This window comes from Haliotis rubra, unplaced genomic scaffold (genome assembly GCF_003918875.1).
Source record: "Haliotis rubra isolate DU_JTF1 unplaced genomic scaffold, ASM391887v1 Scf24, whole genome shotgun sequence".
NCBI lineage: Eukaryota > Metazoa > Mollusca > Gastropoda > Lepetellida > Haliotidae > Haliotis > Haliotis rubra.
This window is the reverse complement of record NW_025766447.1, coordinates 3,281,600-3,307,856: the sequence shown is the minus strand read 5'-3', so window position 1 is coordinate 3,307,856 and position 26,257 is coordinate 3,281,600. Positions and strand designations below refer to the sequence as shown.

General features: G+C 42.2%; 1 protein-coding gene across 1 annotated transcript in view; it reads left to right on the top strand.

Annotated features, from left to right (window-relative positions):
* The window catches only part of LOC124278638 (protein lifeguard 1-like), a 39,405-nt gene extending 13,548 nt beyond the window's left edge, over nucleotides 1-25,857 (top strand). The window contains exons 5-11 of the mRNA XM_046714404.1: nucleotides 285-375; nucleotides 1,010-1,047; nucleotides 2,087-2,132; nucleotides 5,557-5,598; nucleotides 5,881-5,970; nucleotides 7,101-7,148; nucleotides 20,841-25,857. Of these exons, the coding sequence (XP_046570360.1) occupies nucleotides 285-375; nucleotides 1,010-1,047; nucleotides 2,087-2,132; nucleotides 5,557-5,598; nucleotides 5,881-5,970; nucleotides 7,101-7,148; nucleotides 20,841-20,993 (508 nt within the window). The 3' untranslated portion in view covers nucleotides 20,994-25,857. The remainder of the gene's footprint in view (nucleotides 1-284; nucleotides 376-1,009; nucleotides 1,048-2,086; nucleotides 2,133-5,556; nucleotides 5,599-5,880; nucleotides 5,971-7,100; nucleotides 7,149-20,840) is intronic.
* Nucleotides 25,858-26,257: the final 400 nt, after the last annotated feature.

The following is a 26,257-nucleotide window of genomic DNA, read 5'->3' as shown; positions in this document are numbered from 1 at the left end:
GATTGTTTGCCTTGATGGCCGCCATGAGTTTTGTAGTCAGGTTTGCGATTACAATCAATTATTGATCTATTATTGATCTATTTGATCTGCCTATTGTTAGCGATGATCACACCAGCAGGCACATTACTGAAATGTTACAGAAATACCTTTCAAAGCTTGATTTATCCCAACTGACAGACTACAGTAACAGGTTTCTTCATTTCCAGTAGTATGGAACTATCATGATAAGCTGAAGGATGCTGTCAATCGTGTCAGTATTCAGTTTGTGTTTTGGTCTCTTGTAGGGCCATCACTTTCATTGCTCTCATCGTCCTGGCCTGCTGTCCAAATGTCCGGCGTCAGAGTCCAACCAACATGATTCTGCTTGCAGTATTTGTAAGTTGTGGGGCACATTCTGTTTGCAGTGTTTGTGACTGGTAAGGTACATTCTTTTTGCAGCGTTCATGAGTGACAGGTATTTGAATATTTCAGAATAGTAAACAGTAATGCAGATGAATGTTTATTGGGACACAGGTTACCAGGACTGATAATGATACACTGCAGTAGCAATGGACATGTTTATAGCAAGAATGTTTTAACATTTCAGACTCGATCAGTACAAGTGAGTGAGTGAGTATGGATTTAGGTCGCTTTTAACAATATTCCAGCAATATCATGGCAGGGGACACCAGAAATGGGCTTCACACATTGTACACGTGTGGGGAATCAAACCTGGGTCATTGACATGACAAGCTAATGTTTTAACCACTAGGCTTCCCCCACCGTCCCCTCGCTCGTGACAAACAGTGGGTACTGGGTAGCCTAATAAAGCATTTGCTAGTCATGTTGAAGTCCTTTGTTTGATTCTCCACATGTATGAGGGTCATTTCTGGTGTTTCCCACCTTAATATTGCCGGTATTTTGTTAAAAATGGCATAAACCCAAACTCACTCATAACAAAAAATTGACTTGCACCTTTGCAAGCATACAAGGATGCATGAAAACGTGAATGTCTTCTATTTTTTTGCAGACTGTTTGTGAAGGATTCCTGCTTGGGACAGTGGCCAGGTGAGCCTTGGCACTAATTCTGTATGGTAGCACTGTAACAGGTGCTTCCATCAACCAGAGTTTATATCACCTTAATGGATAGTTGTATCTTATTGTGATGGTAACACATGTGAATCACTGTTCATTTCTTAATTAGTGATATACCTTTTTCTGTGGAAAAGGTATATATAGGAATACACAACAATATTTTTAACTTTTATTATTAAAAGGATTAAGAGTATTCTGTCAAACGTCAGTATATTTCTGCATTGTACTCTTCTGGAGAGGGACATTTTTCATATGTTCCTCAGACTTCTCATTCAGCTTAGAAATGTAGAATGTCTCAGGAGTTTCCTTCTGGTGTTTTGATGAAGAGACAAAGAAAATCTTAATCACCTTGACTTTCATGTTTAGCTTCCATCCATACTGTTGATTCCAACATTCAACATTATTCTAGAGCATGTTGATCTCCATCACATGAGTGATTTCCTGAAACAGAGCTGTGATTACATGTATAGTGTATTTAGGGGGGGGTGGTGGGGTAGCCTAGTGGTTAAAGCATTGGCTCGTCACGCCGAAGACCCGGGTTCGAATCCCCACATGGGTACAATGTGTGAAGCCCATTTCTGGTGTCCCCCACCGTGTTGTTGCTGGAATATTGCTAAAAGCGGCGTAAAACCAAACTCAGTCAGTCAGTATTTAGGGCAGTTACAATCAACTATGAGCAGAGGTGTATCACTGGTCTTGCCAAACTCTCCTGATGGTAGTAAGAATTCCAGATTTGGGCCAGTGATACAGCTTGGTTCCAGTTGGTATTTGGCATACTTTGGACTCTCCTCCCCCACTCACATTCTATGAAATATTTCAAAAATACTTTTGCATAAAATGTCACTCACTCACTCACTCACTCACTCACTCACTCACTCACTCACTCACTCACTCACTCACTCACTCACTCACTCACTCACTCACTCACTCACTCACTCACTCACTCACTCACTCACTCACTCACTCACTCACTCACTCACTCACTCACTCACTCAATGTTGATGTATTGCAGCCACTATGACCAAGATGCTGTCCTTATGGCTGTAGGAGTCACTGCCGTAAGTACATTGGCTTCTTCACACTTCAGAAATATTTACCTGAGATCTACCTCAGGTGTTGTAATGTATCAACTGAGATTGTTCACATTTTGAAGTATTTGCAGATATTAGCCATATTTATAATCAAATCAAATGTCATTGTTTCATAGGCCATTGACCCATATACATGAAATGTATAAAAACTACAGTGCCATTTTAAATATTCAGTACACATCTGGCCGTAGTTATAAAAATTCTAAGAATTAAAAGTTACTCCTAAGTGTAGAAAATACTGAGATTTTTTTAGAGTTACTCTCAAGTTTCAGAATTTTCTTAAGACCGAGTTATAAAACCAAACTGTACTCTGTGTCATTTGGCCTAAATTACTGAATAAACTGTCTGTCTGTGAAAAGAAATATTTTAAATGAATGTTTGAATGTAAAATTTAGAGTGAATATTAAAAAAGTTGAAGCTCCCCTCAATTCCACTTATGCTGACATTGGATTGGCCAAGAACATCATAAACTGCTTCAGAAACAGCACTCAGCTTGATTGGAGGAGGGCCTGCTTCAAGGCTTATCTTGCCTTGACTTGGACTGGATGTTGACATCTTGAATAACATTGATATGGTGGAAAAGATACATATATGCTTGTCCATGCTGGACACTACATATATATATAGCTTGGTGTGAAAAATGTTGAGAAAACTAGTACCACATCCAACATCTTGGTTAACCCAAGCATAGCCAAGACCTGGACTAAACAGACTATGTCTTACTTTGCTTGCCAAGTTGTGTCTACAGATTGAATCAAGATTAACTAACATTTCATAAGCCTTACACTGGAGTCTATTAGATGGCATATGGAGTGGTTTTGGCCTGTATTTAATGCATTTTTACCAAACTGTATGAACAGTGGGTCCACATTCCCCAAATATCATTAGGTTAAGAGTGTTAATGCCTGTACCAAGATAATGTTTACCTGCGAGACATTAGACCCTCCCTTCCACCTCTAATCTTTGATGTCCTGTTGTTCCACATCCATACAGAAGGATGGGTTTGATTTTTTTATCAATTATTTAGAAACTGTCCCAAGTGGGACTTTTCATTATGTCCTAATATATTTCAAAACATTTCATTAGCAAGTTTGTCCCATTATTTATACACTGCTTTTGTTAAATGTAAGATGGATTGATCAATTAGAAATATAAATAACGTTATCAGCAAACAACAATAGTCAGAATTCAATTAAGTCAGGGAACAGTTATACTCCTCTTCAACATGTATTTCAGCAGTATCCAAACCTAAAACCTGCTTGTTCTTTACATAATGATTTATTATTTTTGGCCCATGATTTTAATTTACACTTATTGTTGCAAATATATTTCTGAATATACTTTTTAAACTTTTGGCCCAGTAGTTATTAGGATCCTCTCTTTGGCCATATTGGTAAAGATTTAAAATTATACCTTCACTACAAGCAAGACTGGTGAGTGCAATACATCTTATCATATATGGCATGCATGTAAGACATAGGTAGTGTTGATTTTAACATTTCTGGTAATAACTCATCTACACCTGATGTTTATCATTATTTAATGATTTTATGCCATTCAGTATCTATGTAGTTTTTGACTCCAGCTTATAGTGAAGATCTGCTTGATTGACATCATTAACATTCACTGTAGGTATGAACTGATCACTGTTCAAGGCTTGAACTTGAAATATCCCTAAAATATTGTACCTAATATCCTTATTTAACAAGAACTATTACAATTCATGTATTATATTTGCTTTCAAATGAATTTACTGTTACCTTTGTCTAAGATGAAGGACACTCTTTCTTAAATAAGGGAAACTTTTTCTTAAATGAAGTACACTTAATCTTATGATTGACGTACCTTTTGCTGAAGCTGTATATATTAAAGAAGCTGTGCTTTTACAATAGTTTAAGTGCTTGCTTGGCCTCCAGCTTTCCATAGTAACATTTGGTATCATACTGGGTACCAGTGTGATATCTTGGCTCAGCTCCTAACATTCCTCTGTGATGTGGAGGCAGCTTGTCACTAATCACGAGACAATATGACTACAGAAGTATTAATACTGCTGTTTTCTAGTCAGTAATGCAAATTAGTTGTTCTTTACAACTATCAGAATGCAACCTATTACTGAACTCCTAGCATCGGCACTTGTCTCATACATAACTTTCTAGATTAGAGACTGCTTATTGAATAGATAGTGATGGACCTGGTCTAGAATTGGTCTTCACCAACCTATGCTTGTCGTAAGAGGTGGCTAACGGGATGAGGTGGTCAGGCTTGCCTGCTTGGTTGACACATGTCATCGGTTCCCTGCATAGATCGATGCTCATGCTGTTGATCAGTGGGTTGTCTGATCCAGGCTCAATTATTTACAGAACGCTGCCATACAGCTGGAAAATTGCTATGTGTGGCGTATGCAACAAACAAAACATAGTGATGGTAATGAGATGAACAGAGGAAGGTGGTGAGCTTCAAATTATTCGCAAAGCACGGACAGTTTCACCCTGGTTGTCCTAAGCTGCCTGTGAAACACTAGAAGATTAACAGTCATATAACAATCTTATCCCACCGGACACCCATTCACTGCTAAGTGAACAGAGCCAATACTTTTTAAACAAACTCATACCAAAGGTGAGACCAAAGGTGAGACCAACTCTCAGGAGTCAAGCTACCAAACACGGCCACCTATCCAAGGATTCTCCGTGACCAACGTTGCTTAACTTCAACTGATTTGAGACCGAGCCTCTATGCACAAGACCACACCATGGCTATCATCACCACAAAGACCATTTGTAATGATGACACCTAAGGACATACGAGAGGGTTTGATCAATTGGTTTACAAGCTTTTGATTTACAGGGATGTCAAAAGTATCTCTACTTTCACCAACGGTGTTATCACTTGAGTAATCAGATTACCAAATCATCCACTTAAGTCCCTTCCTGATATGGAACAAGTATTGTTCCTAAAACTTTGCCGAAACTCTAAGATAGCATTTCTTGAAAGACTTCATTTCTATCTGCTTTTTGTCCAAAATGTCAAAAAGTGAGGAGGTATATAGCACACATATGTAATATTTCTGCAGTTATGTAGGATAATGACTTATCTAGTTTTGAAAGTAATCCTAAAGTTCATGTGTACATTTGGGAAATAAGATGACTGATTGTTTTCTTACAGTGTCACCCAACCTGAACACTTAAACTTGATAAATGTAGTTGATGAAGTCTCCATCATCAAGTTTCAAATTTAGTCCACCAGTGTTCTAAAACAGAAAGGAAATTCCAGATTTGTAAACTAGCTATTAACACAGGACCATCATCATGAGTTTTAAAACTTTAGTACAGTGAGTAACTCTTCTGTCATTGTTATAATATTTTCTGAAAATGTGTTGTTGTTTTTGTGGCAGGTTGTGACTGTGTCCCTGACCATATTCGCTTTCCAAACTAAGGTTAGTGGTGTGATACATCGGTAACTATCTGTCACTGGAGATGTATTTGTCTATTCTCATAGCTTATCATGACAAATAGTTGTCTCAGTTCCATTAGATATAATTGAGATGTCATTTTCTTTTTACAACACTGTTGTATAATGATAGCTTGTCGATGTGCCAAGAAATCCTTGTCTCGTACAAACTTTCACATGATAATTTGCAAACTCATAATATCTCAACTGCATTGCAATTGTTTCAACACTGTTATTGTTAAGATTTATTGTTGTTTGTGTTTTACAGTGGGATTTCACAATGATGGGCGGCATGCTATTTGTGTTCCTCATCGTGCTGTTCTGCTTCGGTCTTCTGTGTGCGATCATCAGAAGCAAGGTACATTGAAATAAAAGTACAGTTAGTTGTTATGTTCATGTGATAAGAGAATGCACGCATGGCTGGCCCAGTCATCTAAGGTGTTGCAATTTGCATAGTTGCATCCAATGGGTGAGGTAGAAAATATGATTGCGAGTTTGTCATACCTCATATGCCAAGGATATTGGCTGAGTGTAATAGTGTAATCCAGTTCTGTTCTGTTATTTATTTTATGGGCCATCCCTATTTCATTAAGAGGTAACAGGCAGGGGATTAGCTGTGCACTCAACCAGATGGTTTGTTGTTTTAACCTGTCTGACTATTGGGATGTCTGACAAATGGGAGGATACTGTTTGAGTGAGTGAGTATGGTTTTACACCACTTTTAGCAATGTTCCAGCAATATCACAGCTCGGGACACGAGAAATGGACTTCACACATTGTACCCATGTGGGAATTGAACCCAAGCCTTTGGTGTGACGAGCGAACATTTAAGCACCAGTCTACCCCACCGCTTCGATTGTGGGTTTGAAGCACAGTTTGAAGCACAGTTTGAAGCACAGTTTGACCCAGTTGAGCTTCAAGGGGTGTCAGCAGAGCGTACCCTTGCTCATGGGTTTCAACAAAGTGGTAAACGTCCATGGCCTGCATCAATTCTGGCTTTCTTCAGACATTAATAGTAGTATTGAACCCAACTCACTCACTCATTCATATGAGGTCAGCTTTGTCAGTTGTCTGTATAATTAGAAAATCAGAATGTGTTGATACATTTATAATACATTGTATAATGAAACAAGAAACAATGTCAGGAAATATGAATGGATGATATCTGTTCAGGTGCTACATGGGTAATGTTTTACTGATGTCGATGTGAACCTGTACATCTTTCAATCATCATTCCTCCATTCTACTGACAATGTGAAAATATACTCAACAAAACAAGTTAAGGACCACCCCAATTTTCAATATTACAGTATTCAGTTGTTCATATTATGATCCATATAATACTTAAGTATTGAATATTGGGGTTATCCTTAACTTTGTTGTTGAGTATACATCTAAGGTTTACCACATTTCATGTTCTGTTGAAAAAAAATGCCAAATATCCTCTGCCATGTGTCTGTATAAATAAATGAACCTGTTATGTTCCAGTATGTTACCCTGGTGTATGCCTGCCTTGGAGCTCTGCTGTTCTGTGCTGTAAGTCATGTAGTGTCTTCTCATTGCCATACTGGGGAATATTTGTTGGCTAGACTTGCAGACAATTGGCTTAAGGGATGTTGTAAATACTGCTAGGGACACCATGTTGGTAGCAAGGGAACAATAAGTCATCATGGTCCCTGTATAGTGGCCTCACTTTGGCTGCCGGTGGTCTATAGCCCATTTACGTAATGTCTTGGTATGTGTAGCGATATCCCTCGGTGGTAAGGTAATAGTTTTAAACATAAATCTGTGATAAGTCTAGTTATTTTGCTGTCCTTTGAAGACAGGTTTTTAACAATATAAAATATTTGTTATGCATAACTTTTTATTGTCACAATATGGCTGAAGCACTGCCTATGTGACAAATTCCACTCACTCTATTCCCTCCCTCCATCACTCACTCACACTGGGGGACTGTCATTGTTATCAGTGTTTAGGGGCACAATGGTCCCAGTTACCTATCCTCCTACACAAATGCTGTGATGCAGAATACCACATTCCTGTCAGCTGATTAAGCACAGGGTTTCTTTGTACCAGACTGTATTATTACAGTATGATTTAGCTTGTTGCTGACTGCGTTTGAAACAGTAGTAACTCATTCACTAACAAATAAATTTTTAAACTTATCCTATCTCACGGTATGCACCTCTCTTCTTCTACGACCATGTGTGGAAACGTGCTGTAGTCACTTCCTGGCCCCTGCCCACCTGACCTCTGCCCCACTCCGATAACAATACCTGTCAATCATCTCAGTAAGTGTGCAGATCGCTCAGATGATCACGTGACGCTCTGTGCCTGTCATTCTCTTTCTTGTCGCTACATCATGTGGATGTGTGCTGATTTCTAGTGAAGATTTTGACTGTGATCAAGATGGGTAGATCTCGTCGCAGTAATTCTACTAAGCACAAACATTGCGAACCCGCATACGTTGTGTGTGGATTGTTTGGGATGTTGCGATTGGTCGCACCGGTGCACTTACTTTGCTCCACTTGATGATGATGCATTTTCGGAATATCGCCGTATGGCTTCTCGACGTTTGTCTGACAGAAATCGCCGTAAACCTTCGGAGGGTCCTTCCTCTGCTAAACGATCGAGAACTGAACGTCGTACCAAGACACCTGCTCGCCGGTCTAAGTCCCCGTCGCCAAATGAAGAATTTCTATGTGAGGCTTCCAATTCCTATTTGAGTGAGGATCTCCGGCGATTATTTCATCCGCAAGTATCCAGTCCTATTGTGATTCCAGATTGTTCGCCGCCTAGAGTTGTAGTTTTGACTACTTCATCTGGCCAATCCTGTCCGTCTACCCTGGCGACGATTTCTCAGAACCTTGGTGATCCTTCGCAATGTTTCCAGTGCGGCGCTTGGTTTGATGCCCAGCATTCACTCTCAAGGGGTGGATACGTTCAGTTCGGCGCTTTCCAGCACGGTGATTGGCTCTACGCTTTCTACCCATGCGCCGCTTGCCTCCAGTTCGGTGCTTTGTCCCGGTTCGGCGCTTTCATACCCTTCTGTGATACCTACTAGTATGACGTTGAGTTCCAGTGCGGCGCTTTCTACCTCTGCCTCATATGCCGTCCCGCCTGTTTATGGAGCACTGCCAACTTCCAGTACACCGTTTACCTCTGATGTGACGAATACCCTCAATGCGCCACTTGCTCCCGGTTCAGTGCTTACTGTCAGAGCACCGCTTGCTGTCATTGTGCCCTTTGCTTCCAGTTCAGCGCTTGCTACCAGAGCGCCGCTTGCTCCCGATTCGGCGCTTACTGTCAGAGCGCCGCTTGCTGTCAATGTGCCCTTTGCTCCCGGATTGGCGCTTGCTACCAGAGCGCCGCTTGCTCCCGATTAGGCACCTACTGTCAGAGCTCCGCTTGCTCCCGGTTTGATGCTTGCTGTCAATGCGCCACTTGCTTCCGGTTCGACGCTTACTGTCGAAGCGCCGCTTGCTCCCGGTTCGGCGCTTACTGGTGGTACGTCACTTGCCTCCTATGCGCCACTCGCTCCTGTTTTGGCGTTTACTGTCGGAGCGCCTCCTATTTTCAATATGCCGCTTGACCTGGTTCGGTGCTGCCGGTGTGATGCTTACTTCCAGTGTACCACAGTCTTCCAGTGTGCCGCTTTCTACTGGTTCTACGTTGCCGCCTTTGCCAGGTCATCCACCCATGCCAGCCTCTGGTTCTACATTCCCTCCTACTTCGTGGTACTACGCCTCACACATTAGCCAGACCTATTTTACCGGTTTCTTGGGATCCGTCGTCTGAGAGTCCTGCATCTCGACCTCTTGATTTTGATGCCATCGTTCACGCTGTGGCTTCGGTGTTACGTCAACCAGTCCCAACTCCACCACTGAGGGTTCAGCCAGCTGGCCCTCTGGCCATTCCACCTCGCTCCGGGGATGAAACTCCTCTATCAGCTACGCCTTCTCCTACTTCAGATGGCAGTTCGGCTTCAGATGTCAGCGCGGATGCAGTCGACACACCTCAGTTATTAGTTTGGATTGCTGATAACCTTCGACTACGTCGTAGCAGTTCACCTTCGGACTTGTTGACTAGCTTTGATATGAAACCGGGGGGATTTCGGCTCTATCACTTTTCCACCTCGTCCCTGCATTACTCAACTTGCGGCTTCACTTGATGAGGCGTTTGACAGCTTAAGAAAGGTTAAGGATGGGTTCACGGCACCCCGATTTAACTTGACGGCTTCCCATGTTCATGGGTTTTCTACGTTGATTGCTTGCCTTCTGTGGATGATGACATCGTGCTGTTGGGTTCTAAACAGAGGACCTATTCTCCCTTTCTGGTTGAAGACCGTGAGGAGGATCCTAGCTCCCCTCAACTTGGTTTTGACGGCGACTGAAGCTGTGGCTATGTCTGTCTCACATACAGCTTCCCCTCAACAGGCCTATATTCAGGCTGCGATGGTGTTGTTACAGGAGCAGTTCCAAACCATCTTGGATCAGCTGGCCCATTTTTCTCCTACCTCACGGCAGTTCCGCGCAGGGGCCCGCTTCACTTATCTTCGTGGGAGGATAGATTCCAGACAGATCTGTTCCGTCAACCTTGGTCAGGTAGATCACTCTTTAACGGGGTTATAAGGGATATAGCTGCTAAGGCTGGGCAGGATGCTCATTTGCAAGTCTCGGTGGAGCTGTTGAAGTTTCAGCGATTGCAAGTAGAAGATTCGTTGTGTCAATGGCGGCCAGCTACCTATGTGCCGTCCAACCCCGATCTCCATTCGGGATCTTCGACTTCCTTTCGAGGAAGAGGTTCGAACAAAGGACATTCCAACCGTCAGCACCGAACGTTCACTGCTTCTCGACCAGCTTCTGGTTCCAAGCAGTCCTCCAATCAGAGGACCCAGAAGCAGTGACTTGATGATATCAGAGCATGATTGGATCCTTCCGCTTCCAATCATGCCTATCATGACTTCCCCAGTGGGCGGAAGACTTTGCACTTATGCCCTCAACTGGACCATCTTGGACGTTCTATCCACTCTGTCCAAGGTATTTCAACTTCCGGTCATCGGCAACCCTCCTCTCACATTGTTTCCGGAGCACAGGATGTATCCCGTTCGTCAACTGACTGTGCTACGATCCATCATAACTACGCTTCTTCAGAAACTTGCGATTGAATCCTTAGGCTCGACTCCGACCGACTCAGGGTTCTACTCTTCAATATTTCTGGTCCCAAAGAAGGATTCCAAGAAGTTGAGACTCATCTTCAACATGAAGGTCCTCAACGAGATGTTCCTACAACCACCACCTCATTTCCGTGATGGTGTCGGTGGCTTTACTCAAGACTATCATCAAACCGGGGGATTACATTGTCAGCCTAGACCTTCAGGATACGTACCTTCACATCCTGATCTTCCCTGACCATCGCAAGTGTCTTCGTTTCATCTTCGAGGGCACCCACTACCAGTGGCGGGTGCTCCCGTTTGGAATTTCTTCGGCTCCGTGGTTATTTACATGGGTGATGAAGCCCATCACCAGCTTCCTTCATCGCAAGCGGATACTGTTCGAGACTTACATCAACGATTTTATCCAGGCTCAGACCGACCATGCACTCCTCTTACGTCACATGGAGTTCACGATGCAGCTACTTCGCCAGTTAGGCTGGCTGGTCAACATGGAGAAGTCGGAGCTGGTCCCTTCATGGAGTTCATCGGGGAGGTGTTGGACACAGAGCTCAACAGACTGTTTGTGCCGAGGGACCATTTCTACAAGATCCGGCGATTAATTCCCCTTGCGTTGTCTCAACCCAGGACTCTTCATCAGTGGCAGGAGCTCCTGGATCTCTTGATGTAGGCCCAGGTGTTGACCCACAGGGGTCAGCTTCAACTTGGACCGTTGCAGTTATTCCTGGCTCCACACATCAGGGTGGGCAACCCGCTTTCCCTGATCAAGTTACCTCCGGCGCTCCATCCCCATCTCCTCTGGTGGATGGAAGAGTTGAACGTCTGCGGCGGAGTCTGCTTGAGGCCGTTCGTCCCGACTCACTACCTTCTCGATCAGCAAGTGGCAGGGCGTTGGTCTATCACAGATTGCGCTTACCACATCAACGTTCTAGAGCTCAGGGTAGTGATTCTTTCCATCACTCACTGGCAAAAGATTCTATGATCGACCTCTCTCTTGGTCCGGTCGGACAATGCAGCGGAAGTGTGTGGCACATCAACCGGATGGGGTCAACAGGGTCGCCTCAACTCCTGCAGTGGACACAACGGTTCTTCCAGTTGGTGGACAATCTCAACATCTCCGTTCGAGCCAATCATATTCCAGGAGTGAAGAATGTGATTGCGGATTCTCTGTCGACGCTCTCGACGCTCTAGCCATTTCTTGGGACGACCTAAACGCGTACGCGTTTCCACCAGTGGCCATACTTCCACGCATACTACTGAAACTACGCACGACTCAGTGGATGACACTGCTTTTGGTCGCGCCCTTCTGGCCGGTCAGAGAGTGGTTCGTCGATCTACAAGAACTGGCCGATCCAGATCCTGTACCACTTCCTGAACGCCTCGATCTTCTGGTGCACCCGCACTCCGATCAGTAGACTAAGGCTTAGTCTCTGAATATATATAATTTTGATAGTAACAAACAAGCCCATTTATATTGAAAAGGAGCCTTAGGGAGACCAGAGATTCAGAGACTAAGAACATCTGCATTGGGGCTACACGTGCTGGGGTCATTACCAATTAGAAGTCACATCATACAACCATCAGATAACGCTATAAGTGAAAGGCATATTTATTGGCCCTCCTGTTAAAGGCCGGGGTTCAAACCTATACACAGATGGGGTGTGGCCTCCTGCCTTGCCAAAGCTGTCTTTCAATGCAGAACAATGCAGTATTCAAGTACATTCCATGAAATATCACAAAATTGACTTACCGGTTCTTGATGAAATTAAGCCATAGTGTGAACAAGTATGTTATGAACACACACTGCAAAAAGTGTTGATGCAGACAGTGTACAAAACCTGCATTTTAAAAATATATAATCTCTTTTTGAAATCCAGATTTGAATTTGCCACTGTGTCAGTCAGTAGGCCAGAGGAGGTGCGTTTCCATAGAAACAGACCTGAGTGGAAGTTAAAGCTTCATTCAGGGTTTCATATTTCACTTTCTTCCCAGGCAGTCAGTGAAACTGATGCCCTCCTCCACTCCCCTGACCCCCAGCTGTGCGGATTGTACACTGATTTGACTCTGACACTGAGTGGAACACTTGATTCCCCCCAGAGGGGTGACATTGGATTGGTATCCTTGTTATTATTATCAACACATCAAGTAGGCAAATTTAATTATCTTCTATAGTAAACCTTTGATGTACTAAATTCTTTATAATAACATATGATTCTCTAAAATGCAGTAATAACATAACATTCTGTACTTTTCAAACCCCAAACCCCTAAAGCCTGAAATGAACTTTGCTTAGTTTTAGTAATTTAACTTGTGGGTCAGATCATACTTCATTGACTCCTACTATCGGAATACACTTGACATCTCTCATTATCTGGCTGACCATACTGATTTCCTCACAAGATGGATCCAAGTAAGCGAAGTGCTCGTTTCACAATCGAAATACCTGGTGACCAAGAAGTCAAGCAAGGTATTCTCCAAAAACTGAAACAAGTGAAAGTACACCTAAAAGCAGAAACAAACAAGCCTGCTAATAATGCTGAGGTTCTGGACCGGGTGCTGTCATACTATCTCCAGCACCATGGTGTGACTGCCCCAGAAGATCCCCCAGTTACATACCTGACAGCCAGACCAGGTGACTCTGATGACAAATTTTTCATCATATCTGAATCATCCATGAAAATGTGTCTGGATGTAGCAGAGAAGCATGGACGAAAATGTTCCAATAAATTGACTGTTACACAAGTCAGTTATGGTGGCCATGTAATGAAGATGAAGGTTCGCTGCGCAAGTCACACCAGTATCGCCTGGCGTCATCACCCTACCTGCCAGACAACAAATTTCTTGTGAATGAGAAGGTTGGACATGCTTTTACAGCTGTGGTATGTTACCAGTCCAGTACCAAAGGTTCTGTTCAGCTGCAGGGATAGGTAATCTGTCACGCAAATATAGAGAACAACAACTTACCACCTATAAGGCTTGTGTTCAGGCAGAATATACTGACTCGTGTGAAACTTCATTGTTAGAAGAAGTTGCTGGTTATGAAGATTTGGGCGGCATCAACATCATGACAGACGCTTCGTCATGGTTGGAGGAAAAATGCCAAGGATAGTAGTGTGGTGGCCATTGGTGACTACACACATAAGGTGTTAACATGCCAACATATTACCAAACAGAATGATCCTGTTTCACAACGCACGAAAAGGGTTGGAACAGTGGAGATATACAAGTACCTCGAAGAGAGAAATGTCCATGTTAATGTACATACCCATGACAGAAACCTGTCTGTAAATAAACTCATTCGAGACAGTGGAACAATCAACCAAAATGACATATGGCATGGCGTGTAAAATCAGTAGCCAAATCTCTTTCTGTTGTATCCACAGGACCAAAGTACAAGCATGGCAGTACCTGGCATGAACAGCTGTCAGACAAAGTGCAACCTGTTGCTACACACTTCCATCACGCATTCGAGTTGTAACGGTGACAGCGAGAATCTGAGATCCTCACTCATAAATGTTATTGAACATTATAAGAACAATCATTCTGATTGCAGCCCATCCTCAAGGTGCAAGGAAGATCCAAACTATGAACCATCACGATATAGTGCTCACAAGTGAGAAAGCTGTGTCATTGTTGAAAGGTGTTATCACAAATTCCACCATTTTCAAGCATGCAGACGACTTCAGTTTGGCTAAAGATACTTTCTATGTTGAAAGTTTCAATAATGTTATGAATATTTTCAAGACAAACGAATCTCATTTTCTGGCAGGATTTACAATATGAAATCTCAATTAGCTGTTTGCCACTGGAATGAAAATGTGAATAGAAGCTATACTTCTGAGTGGCATTCAAGGAATCTGGTGCACAGAGATGTCGCAGGAAGAGGAACTACAAACCTGTCTCCTACAATTACAGGCTTAAATGTATGGAACAGATATCTCGAGATTATTTTGACCTAAAGCTATATCTTGCCATCAGATAATTCATTATTTCCTGCTGGCCCTCTAATTTGCTAACTTGTTTATCTTTACTGTCACTATTAATTATCTCTCACGTGTTACTTCATAGATAAAGTCTTGAGAAAGCTGTGAAAATGGTATAACCTCGAAACAGCTTATCATGGAAGTTGAACAAGACAGACTCTCTCTCACATTGATGGTTACTCCTCTCCAGAGAGAAACTATATATAATCTGTTTCATCATCATAACTGGGATATAATAGAAGTTCCCCATTCCGAGGCAACAGTGACAACACTTCCAGGTATGAATGAACCTGATGGTGACCCCGAGTTTGTCATTCAACAGAGACCTGATGCAGATGAGTGTCCTCACTGTTTGTGCAAACCATGCATAACAGACCCAGTGAACAGGCAAATGTGGTGGGAGGAAGATATCCTTCAGGAGAACACGAGAAATTCGCAACTTAGAAAGAAAGGGACACTATAAGCGATTTTGGACCATGCTTCTTCACCGAGGTGTATGGAGAGATGCTCGGTATCAAGAAAGAAAGAGACAGGCATTACAGAGACATTTCAACCGACATCACCTGGTGTGGACTGGAACCAGACACCAGCGTGACTTAATGCCAGATTGTGTCATAACGTTAGTTCGGACATGGCTCCCCAATCCTGCAAATAAGCCATATATGGGGCATACCTGGAACTGATATTATATTAACGTTATGTCTATGTTATCGTTGCTATATTCTGTGCTGTTTCCTATTCGAGATGCTGTTTTCAAGTGGAATGTATTATTCTCTTAGGAAGGTAATTATATAATATACCATAATTAAAATATATATTATAAATATTATGTATTTAATTTAGAGAATTATATTACAGCAAAACAAATTGTAAATATTAAATTAGTATGAGGACATAAATTGTTCACATAGAGTATAAATGAAGTAATATGATTGAATTTTGTTGTAAATATTATTTGTTTGTAATAGAAATAGCTTTTGAGAAAACGTTGAATTTATAAATAAGTAAATTATCCTAAAGCTTATCAAATGAGTCTGTCATTTTTGTCTTCATGAAATGAAGGGAAGGGTTGTTGGACATTTACTATCAGGCACATGTTTGTTCTAGTAGTAAATTCCAAGCTTAACCTTTGACATCCCCAGACTCCCACTGGCACTTGCCAGGCACCCAAAGCCGTTACAGTCCTGTCACTCATGGGCAGATAACATCTACACTGCTGAGGAGTAGCCAATGGGTGACTATTTGGGAACCCATGGGGAATTTGGAGGTTTGCACCCCGGCCTTTAAGCCCTGTCCTATCTCCATGCTGTCATCACCTCATGTGGGCCGGTCAAGTGCCCCTACTGCCTAACATTTTGCATCCCACAATGTCACTTGGACACTAGATGACAAAGGTGCAAGATCTGTCTGGAACACCAACAAAATTGTTTATGAATTTGAACTTATCTCCAAATTCAAAATGTTCCATTTTAATAATATGTGAAGAGGATATAGATAACCACCTTTTTTTAAACAAACTGTTCAATGGAAGTGAAATGGCCAGCGTCTGTCTTATGCTTGAAGATGTTCTGGGTATTTCTAGATTCTAGATCATCCTCACTAGAGTTCACCTTGCATGCCTCAATCACATCACAAAGATAAACAGATTTAATTCCGAGATGCTGTGCCTTTTGAATTTGGTTCTTCACGAAAAGGCGACTAACGGGGTCGGATGGTCAGGCTTGCTGACTTGGTTGACTCGTGTCATCTTATCCCAATTGCGTAGATGCTCATGCTGTTGACCACTGGATTGTCTGGTCCAGACTCGACTTATTTACAGACCGCCGCCATATATGGATATTCTAAGCCTGTTGCTACAGCGCATCGTTCATCTACTAGGTCACTCTATGATGACAAGAACTTTGAGGTGTACTGCAAGGCCAGAGGTATAGCTTCTCCCACTACTGTTTCGCCACAGTTGGTGGCAGAGTGCCTCCAACATCTTCGTACCACTGCTGCCCGCATTTCCGAGTTACACGCCCTTGATGTCTCCCTGGTGCGGTTTGAAAGGTCAAGACATGCTAAAGTTTTTCTTGGTTTGTGGTGGGATTTCGTCGCCGAGAACCAACTACCAGGACAGCCGGACCGCACGTTCACGATTCCAACGCTGTCCCCTATCTTGGGTCCCGATGACACGGAAGATCTTTCTCTATGCCCAGTTCGGGCATTGCGGATCTATTTAGCTGCCTCTAAGGACTGACGCAGGTTGCACAAGAGACTTTTCATCCCGTTATCTGCTGCCTCTACCTCGGAAGTCTCACGCACCAGTTTGGTGTCTTGATTGAGATCCAGTATCCTGCGTGCTTATGCCTATGCCGACCTTCCTCCACCTTCGACAGCGAATCCTCATTCGGGCCCTAGCTTCCACTATTGCGCTTCATAGGAACTGCTCCCTCCAGGCCATCAAGGAGGGATGTTTTTGGAAGTCGGATACAGTTTTCGCCTCACATTGTCTTCGGGATCTCTCGGTCACGGACGTGGAGGGCTAGTTAGGTCCTCTGGTCCTAGCTCAGCAGCTGTCATTGACCCGTGCTCGCAGATGAAGCAGTCCTTCCGCGTGTCGGTTTTGCTTCTGTACATTAATAAAGATCTCGATGTTATCTTTATCTTTGTACCTTTTTTATCTTGGGCTTAGACCAACTCGCCTTGGGAACCAGGGCGTGGCTGCACTGTCATAGTTATGACTTCATAGGCTGAGAGGCCAGTCTTGTGCTACATGCAGAGATGGTCGACACTCCGCTTACTGACCTCTACTCTCTGAGCAATTACGTCAGTGAAGTGTTGATTTCCGATTACCTGCGTGGTTTTCGCAGCGTTCCGCTCCTAGGTCCTTTCTTCCTTTGGTAAGTAAGGAGGATTGGTACTGAACGTTAAACAAGTTGAGCAACCGGGCTACTCCCTCTTTCATCGCCTTCCGGCGTGTGTCTGTGGGGGGTAGTTTCGAAGCAGGGACTGTCCAGATTAAGGTCCTCGACTTTAATTCACTGGGGTCACTTGAGAAATTGCGGGGAGGCGGGGTCCAACTTGCCAAACTGCGTCCTTTGCTTGTCAAAAGTTGCGGCTGAAAACCACATTAATTCGGGACCGCCCACTCCCTAGAGTTTTTGTGTTGTGTAAGCTAAAGGGTTATCAGAAGCAACCCATCACAAGTTCGGAGTTAGCATATCGGGAGTTGGTGCTTTCTCCTGGTCTCCTTGTGTTATGCCACCTCACGGTTGTAAAGATTGACAGCGTAATCTGCGGCCCTCCAGCAAACTGTGGGATAATGCATACCGTGAGATAGGATAAGTTTCAAAATTTTGAAATTTTACTATAAATTGTATATATATATATACTTATCCTATCTCACGCGATGGATACCCACCCGATCTGCCCCACATCACAGATTACTGGAGGCTCCAAGATGAGAATGACAGGCACAGAGCATCACGTGATCATCTGAGCAATCTGCACGCTTACTGAGATGATTGACAGGTATTGTTGTCGGAGTGGGGTCAGAGGTTAGGTGGACAGAGGCCAGGAAGTTTGATTCAACTTAGCCTTCAGCACGTTTCCACACATGGTTGTAGAAGAAGAGAGGTGCATACCGTGAGATAGGATAAGTATATAAATATACAATTTATAGTAAAATTTCCTAATTTGGTAGAATTGATGTGACAAGGCTAATTATATGTCAGTGACATTGGTTCTTGCTTGTACTATCAATTTCTGATTTAGCTGGACAACATGTATTATTGGACAGCTTGTATAATGCTGCTGCTCTCTGTATACCAGTACCTGACTACCCATTTTTTACTATTCCAGTACTTGACTACCCATGTGTTACTATTCCAGTACCTGACTACCCATGTGTTACTATTCCAGTACCTGACGACCCATGTGTTACTAGTCCAATATCTGACTACCCATGTGTTACTATTCCAGTACCTGACTACCCATGTGTTACTATTCCAGTATCTGACTACCCATGTGTTACTATTCCAGTACCTGACTACCCATGTGTTACTATTCCAGTACCTGACTACCCATGTGTTACTATTCCAGTACCTGACTACCCATGTGTTACTATTCCAGTACCTGACTACCCATGTGTTACTATTCCAGTACCTGACGACCCATGTGTTACTAGTCCGATATCTGACTACCCATGTGTTACTATTCCAGTACCTGACTACTCATGTGTTACTATTCCAGTACCTGACTACTCATGTGTTACTATTCCAGTACCTGACTACTCATGTGTTACTATTCCAGTACCTGACTACCCATGTGTTACTAGTCCAATATCTGACTACCCATGTGTTACTATTCCAGTACCTGACTACTCATGTGTTACTATTCCAGTACCTGACTACCCATGTGTTACTATTCCAGTACCTGACTACCCAGTACCTGACTACCCATGTGTTACTATTCCAGTACCTGACTACCCATGTGTTACTATTCCAGTACCTGACGACCCATGTGTTACTAGTCCAATATCTGACTACCCATGTGTTACTATTCCAGTACCTGACTACCCATGTGTTACTATTCCAGTACCTGACTACTCATGTGTTACTAGTCCAGTACCTGACTACTCATGTGTTACTATTCCAGTACCTGACTACCCATGTGTTACTATTCCAGTACCTGACTACCCATGTGTTACTATTCCAGTACTCGACTACCCATGTGTTACTATTCCAATATCTGACTACCCATGTGTTACTATTCCAGTATCTGACTACTCATGTGTTACTATTCCAGTACCTGACTACCCATGTGTTACTATTCCAGTACCTGACTACTCATGTGTTACTATTCCAGTATCTGACTACTCATGTGCTACTATTCCAGTACCTGACTACCCATGTGTTACTAGTCCAATATCTGACTACCCATGTGTTACTATTCCAGTACCTGACTACTCATGTGTTACTATTCCAGTACCTGACTAACCATGTGTTACTATTCCAGTACCTGACTACCCATGTGTTACTATTCCAGTATCTGACTACCCATGTGTTACTATTCCAGTATCTGACTACTTATGTGTTACTATTCCAGTACCTGACTACCCATGTGTTACTATTCCAGTACCTGACTACCCATGTGTTACTATTCCAGTACCTGACTACTCATGTGTTACTATTCCAGTACCTGACTACCCATGTGTTACTATTCCAGTACCTGACTGCCCATGTATTACTATTCCAGTACCTGACTACCCATTTGTTACTTTTCAAGTACCTGACTATCCATGTGTTACTATTCCAGTACCTGTCTACCCATGTGTTACTATTCCAGTACCTGACTGCCTATGTATTACTATTCCAGTACCTGACTACCCATGTGTTACTATTCCAGTACCTGATGACCCATGTGTTACTATTCCAGTACCTGACTACCCATGTGTTACTATTCCAGTACCTGACTGCCTATGTCTTACTATTCCAGTATCTGACTTCCCATGTGTTACTATTCCAGTACCTGACTACCCATGTGTTACTATTCCAGTACCTGACTACCCATGTGTTACTATTCCAGTACCTGACTACTCATGTGTTACTATCCTAGTACCTGACTACCCATGTGTTACTATTCCAATATCTGACTACCCATGTGTTACTATTCCAGTACCTGACTACCCATGTGTTACTATTCCAGTACCTGACTACCTGACTACCCATGTGTTACTATTCCAGTACCTGACTACCCATGTGTTACTATTCCAGTATTCCCATGTGTTACTATTCTGACTACCCATGTGTTACTATTCCAGTACCTGACTACTATTCCAGTACCTACATGTGTTACTATTCTGACTACCCATGTGTTACTATTCCAGTACCTGACTACCCATGTGTTACTATTCCAGTACCTGACTACCCATGTGTTACTATTCCAGTACCTGACTACCCATGTGTTACTATTCCAGTACCTGACTACCCATGTGTTACTATTCTGACTACCCATGTGTTACTATTCCAATATCTGACTACCCATGTGTTACTATTCCAGTACCTGACTACCCATGTGTTACTATTGCAGTACCTGGTTTTCGACACTCAGCTGATGCTAGGGGGAAAACACAAGTACTCTTTATCACCAGAGGAGTACATCTTTGCCTCCCTTAACCTCTACCTGGACATTGTCAACATGTTCCTCTACATCCTTGCCATCATCGGCATCGCCAAAGACTGATAGCAACAATATCAGCATGAACACAAACTGGGTTGGCAACATCGGCCTTGAGGTTCTACGGCAACCTGACCATGCTGTCCTGAAGATGGGAGATGCATCATCTCTGTTGATTGCTAAAGACACCTTTAAGTTCAGTGCAGACATTACGTGTCAAAATATGTTAGCTTGATAATCATTTTTATTTTTATTTGGGTTACTTTTCCTTTCTCTTTTACTTGTAATTTTTCAGTTGTTTCTATATTTTTGTGATTGATTTTATCAACGACTGGAAAATAGTGCTACAAAGGGTCATGATTTATTTATTAAAAAAATATCCATGGGCAGACTAAGATTATGGACTCTTCTTAGACAAATATGTTGCACACATTAATAATTGTTTTGTTTGAAATGTTTTTAGGTTTTTGTTGGCTCCACATAGAAACGTTTGATTTAATATGATCATTAGAGACAGATTGCCCTGTTATCTAAGGCAATTCGCTCTGCCCTTGTACTTGCCAGACACCTTTGATTTTGATCTGAATCCTGCTTTGCCCCAATTATGCTTCTAGGTTTGTCAGCGCCATAGCAGTGCTCTTGGATTTGCCAGAGTGGTAAATGACTGGAACCTACATCACTTCTGGCTTTCCTCCCACATGCCGGGATATATCTGAATGCTGTTTTGAGTTCAATCACAAATTTGTTTACCTGAAGAACAAGAGCTATACTATAGTGATGTACCAAGGCTAGCTTGCTTTGATTTTGAGTTAGGCCAAAAGTTATCTTCAGTTATTTAGTCTTGGGTTAAGACTACTGGTATCCTGCATGGTAAGTGAGGCAGCATAGGAGGCCCAGTGGTGTGGGGTGGCACAAACTGTGTACAGTTGGGTCCCTAGTTATGAGGATCTGCTGCATCTGGGTTTAGAGGTTCTTAGTCACCCTTATTGCCATTATGTAGGATATCACCAGCATGCTGGATATCAGCCCCATGTAGGATATCGCCAGCATGTTAGATATTACCAGCATGCTGGATATCAGCCCCTTGTAGGATATCACCAGCATGCTGGATATCAGCCCCTTGTAGGATATCACCAGCATGTTAGATATTACCAGCAGGCAGGATAATCAGCCCCCATGTAGGATATCACAGCATGTTAGATATTACCAGCAGGGAGGATAATCAGCCCCCATGTAGGATATCACCAGCATGTTAGATATTACCAGCAGGGAGGATAATCAGCCCCCATGTAGGATATCACCAGCATGTTAGATATTACCAGCAGGTAGGATAATCAGCCCCCATGTAGGATATCACCAGCATGTTAGATATTACCAGCAGGGAGGATAATCAGCCCCCATGTAGGATATCACCAGCATGTTAGATATTACCAGCAGGTAGGATAATCAGCCCCCATGTAGGATATCACCAGCAGGTAGGAGTTCCTGAAGCTGGTGCCCTGTCATTCTCATCAGAATCAACTTGACAGGCATGATACATTTGAAATGCTGTTAAAACTCTCAATCAAATGTAAATTATTAAATTGGAATCCTGTCATTGTTTATGCATTTAAATCATGCATTTCTGTATGATGGCATATGAATATATGCATCATATGATGATATTATATTATGCTAATACATGTTCACAGATGGATCATGGCATTCTTGTTATTGTACCCTGTAAGCACACCTCCAGCATTTAGACAAGAAACTGACCACCATAGTACACAGTAGACGTGAGTCGCTTCCAGGACGGAGTAGACTCTGTAGCATGACTTTAGGCCACCTCGAATGCACTGTCAGTGTATGTCATAGCCTATAGTCATCGATGTGTTGTGACTTCGCACTCTGTGTCACTGATTTAAGCATGACCCTGTGTAATACATATCAAGACATCCTAACAAGACTCTGTTCAGCTGAAATATATTTCAGTCATTATCACTGAAAGATAACTCAAAGCAGATTTCTATTAACGTGGCATGGTGTGCCAAGAAAGTGCTTATTTGGTATTCAAAATCCCACTTTTTGTTTCAAAACATTTGGAGGATGTACTTTTAATCAGGGTCATTTGAATCTCTCAGGAGGGTTGTGTAATGTCTTTGATACTGATTAACCTACATTGAACTTGCTTACTTTCTGTTTAATTTCATTCATTTGAATTTATATAACCATTGTTTAAATATCATATATATTTACAAATATTTTTCATCATAAGTTGACTTACAAGGTGTTACCTTGCACTGCTGCATTCCATGTTTTGCTTCAGTATGTGTGATCATGAACTTGGGGAGGGATGTTGTTGACAGACAGGTGGCCCAGGTCACTGCAGGTGGACGTGCAGAGTTGTGTCCCCTGGGCACACCTGTCACCCAAGATCGTGGGCTCAAATGCTTGTTTGCCTATATTGTGTTTCTGTGTTTGCCAGCATCATACCTGTCCTCTTGGGTTTTTCAAAGTTGAAATGCCTAAGACTTCCATGTTTCCTCCCACCTAATGCTGGAATACTGCTCAAATGGGCATCAAACTAAACTCACTGTCGTGAATGAGAGTGTCACTGCAGGTCTCACACACACGTCCACCATACCTAGTGCTTGTCTGCCTTGGGAATATCAAGTCAAGGACAGATTTATTAATCAATCTTATTTATAAATCTAACTAATTAATCTAGACTCAACCCTGCCTTATGAATCATTATGGTAAGTGATGTCAAACGTTTATTCGTAAATTTGGAAAAAGGACCACTTCACTGAGAGTGGTATGGTCCAGATTGACCAGGTTGCACTGTGTATGGTGAATGTGTTTGAGGTGCAGATATAAGAGGGTAGATAATATGGACAAAAGCTCTATTGGATGATATATTGGTAATTTTACCTTGTTTCTTGTAATTTTTAAGATGTATGGAATGCTTATCCTTGACCAATTGTATGTCAACTTTTCTTTGTTGTGTTATGCATGTGGCTGATTCCCTAGCATGAATTCCCTGGCGTGACATGGCTGCAGTGTTGCTTGCCCTGGTAATCAGGGAAATTCTAGCTCACCCACCACCTTCCGGCCATTGTATCAGTGGAATCATGTACGTATTCTCTGTAGCTGCTTTTGAGTCTCATTTTGCTTGTCGATAAAAACATGATTAATCTAGGCTTTAATTGTTAATATATATCAAAGTGTATGTCCAGATATTAACGTGTAATGTTCATAATGTGTATATTGCACGGGGCAATGTTTTTCTTTCACAATTTATGTTAGGTCCTAGCAAATTGTTTACTTGCTTGTTGTCATTCATTGTAGCCTTGCCTTGCCTCTACTGACGCAGGGGTATTGTTTTGCAGAGATAGCAGCCATTTTAACAGACTTTTAGCAACTTTTTGTGACCTGAACATCTTTATTTATTTTGAATGGTGCAATTTTTTGGGTACCCTTTTATCATTGTAATATATCACTCTTATCATGAATGTGAGAAGTGTCAGATCACATTGGTAGTGGTAGTTGAAAATATTCCCTTGGTCTTGTCTTAAGGATTTGGTGTCAGTTTATCATCTTGATAGTAATGTCCTGACTATTGGTGTGTTACGTGGCTGTGCTCACAACAGTTGACATTGGTTTGGTGTTGGCTCAGTAGACCAGGTGCTGCAATACTCTACAGAATTCCATCCCTTTGCAGTGTCAGGATCAAAACGTTTGGGTCCAAACTTCAAGATGTATTGTCTATTATCTGTCTCGTTAGTACTTGATGACTTTACTACAAGCCTACAGTTTTCTTCCTCATCAACTGACACATTGAGCTATTACTGAATCTTGTTGAACACAGCACAAAACCAAAATCATTCACTCCAAACAAAGGATATCAGGCCTTTGAATGAGCCTTTATATTTTGAATGCCCAGGCAATCCAAGTGCTACGACTGTTGTAAGTTTATACTTTAACATTATGGTTAGTCAAAGCGAAACAATCGCTTACGAAAGGAAGCCCTGAACTTGAAGCCATTCCACTGAAACATGACCAGAGTTACCTACCCTGGCAGGGAAGAAGTGTCTGAACCTCAAGACCTCTTCAGCCATGTCAAGAAGACAGATGTCTGAACCTCAAGACCTCTTCAGCCATGTCAAGAAGACATACAATAGTCATTTCATGTGACACTGGACACCTCAATGTGAGATCATAGATGATTGGTATTGTTTAGAATGATGTCGGTCACTTCTTGTGTAATGTTGCATTCTTGGTAATTGCAGACATGGGATAATTCAGTATTAATTTGTGGATTTTGTTCTTTGTGTATTAAGTTTTTTTCTGAGATCTGTTGAAATTGAGATTTATGATCTGTTGGAATGCTATTGAGATGACCACTTTTCTTTCAAAAAACAACAGCAGAAAACACTGGCATTGGAGGCCTATATGGACCACAGTTACTTGGGTGCTCAAACAAGTGAAGTTGTGAGCTTAGAGTTGAAATGTGGGAAAGACTTCTCAGTGATACACATGGCTACAATAGAAATAGAGTTTAATGATGATTTAAAAACTTTGGACTACAGTACTTAACCAAATGTGAATCTCTTTATGAGGAGTTGCCAAAGATTGAGACAAGGCTTCTTGTTGAGGCCACGCAAGTGACCTGTGAGTCTGATAGGTAGTAAAGTAATTAAATCCCTTCTTGCTGCCTCCCCAGCAGTCAAACCTGGTGATTGTTTCTGTGATTATATCATTAAACAGATTTAGATCTGATGTCAGTTAATGAGAATCTTCCACTCTGAAGCTGTATTCGGGAACCTTGTTGGTACTTCAGTGATGTAACAGTGACATATTCTATCTGTTGTTACTGTGGATGATGATGTGTTTATTGTATGAATGTGTACACTTGTTATGAAACTTAATAAAATCTATGTGTATCAAAGACTTAGTTTGTGATTTATAGCCAGAATGATTGGTTGGTTTGTTGTTTAACGCCGCACTAAGCAATATTCCACCTATATGGTGTCGGTCTGTAAATGATTAAGTCTGGACCAGACAATCCAGTGATCAGCATGAGCATCGATCTACACAACTGGGAAAAGATGACATGTGTCACCCAAGTCAGTGAGCCTGACCACCCGATCCCATTAGTCGCCTCTTACGACAAGCATGGTTTGCTGTAGACCAATTCTAATCCAGATCTTCATGGGTCTATTGCCAGAATGAAGTGCTTGAAGTACTACAGAGGTCCATGTATGCTGCTCCATGACTCTGGAATTCTCTACCTGTGGACATTACACTTTGATGCTCTTACAACTTTTAAATCATGCTTGAAAAGTTGG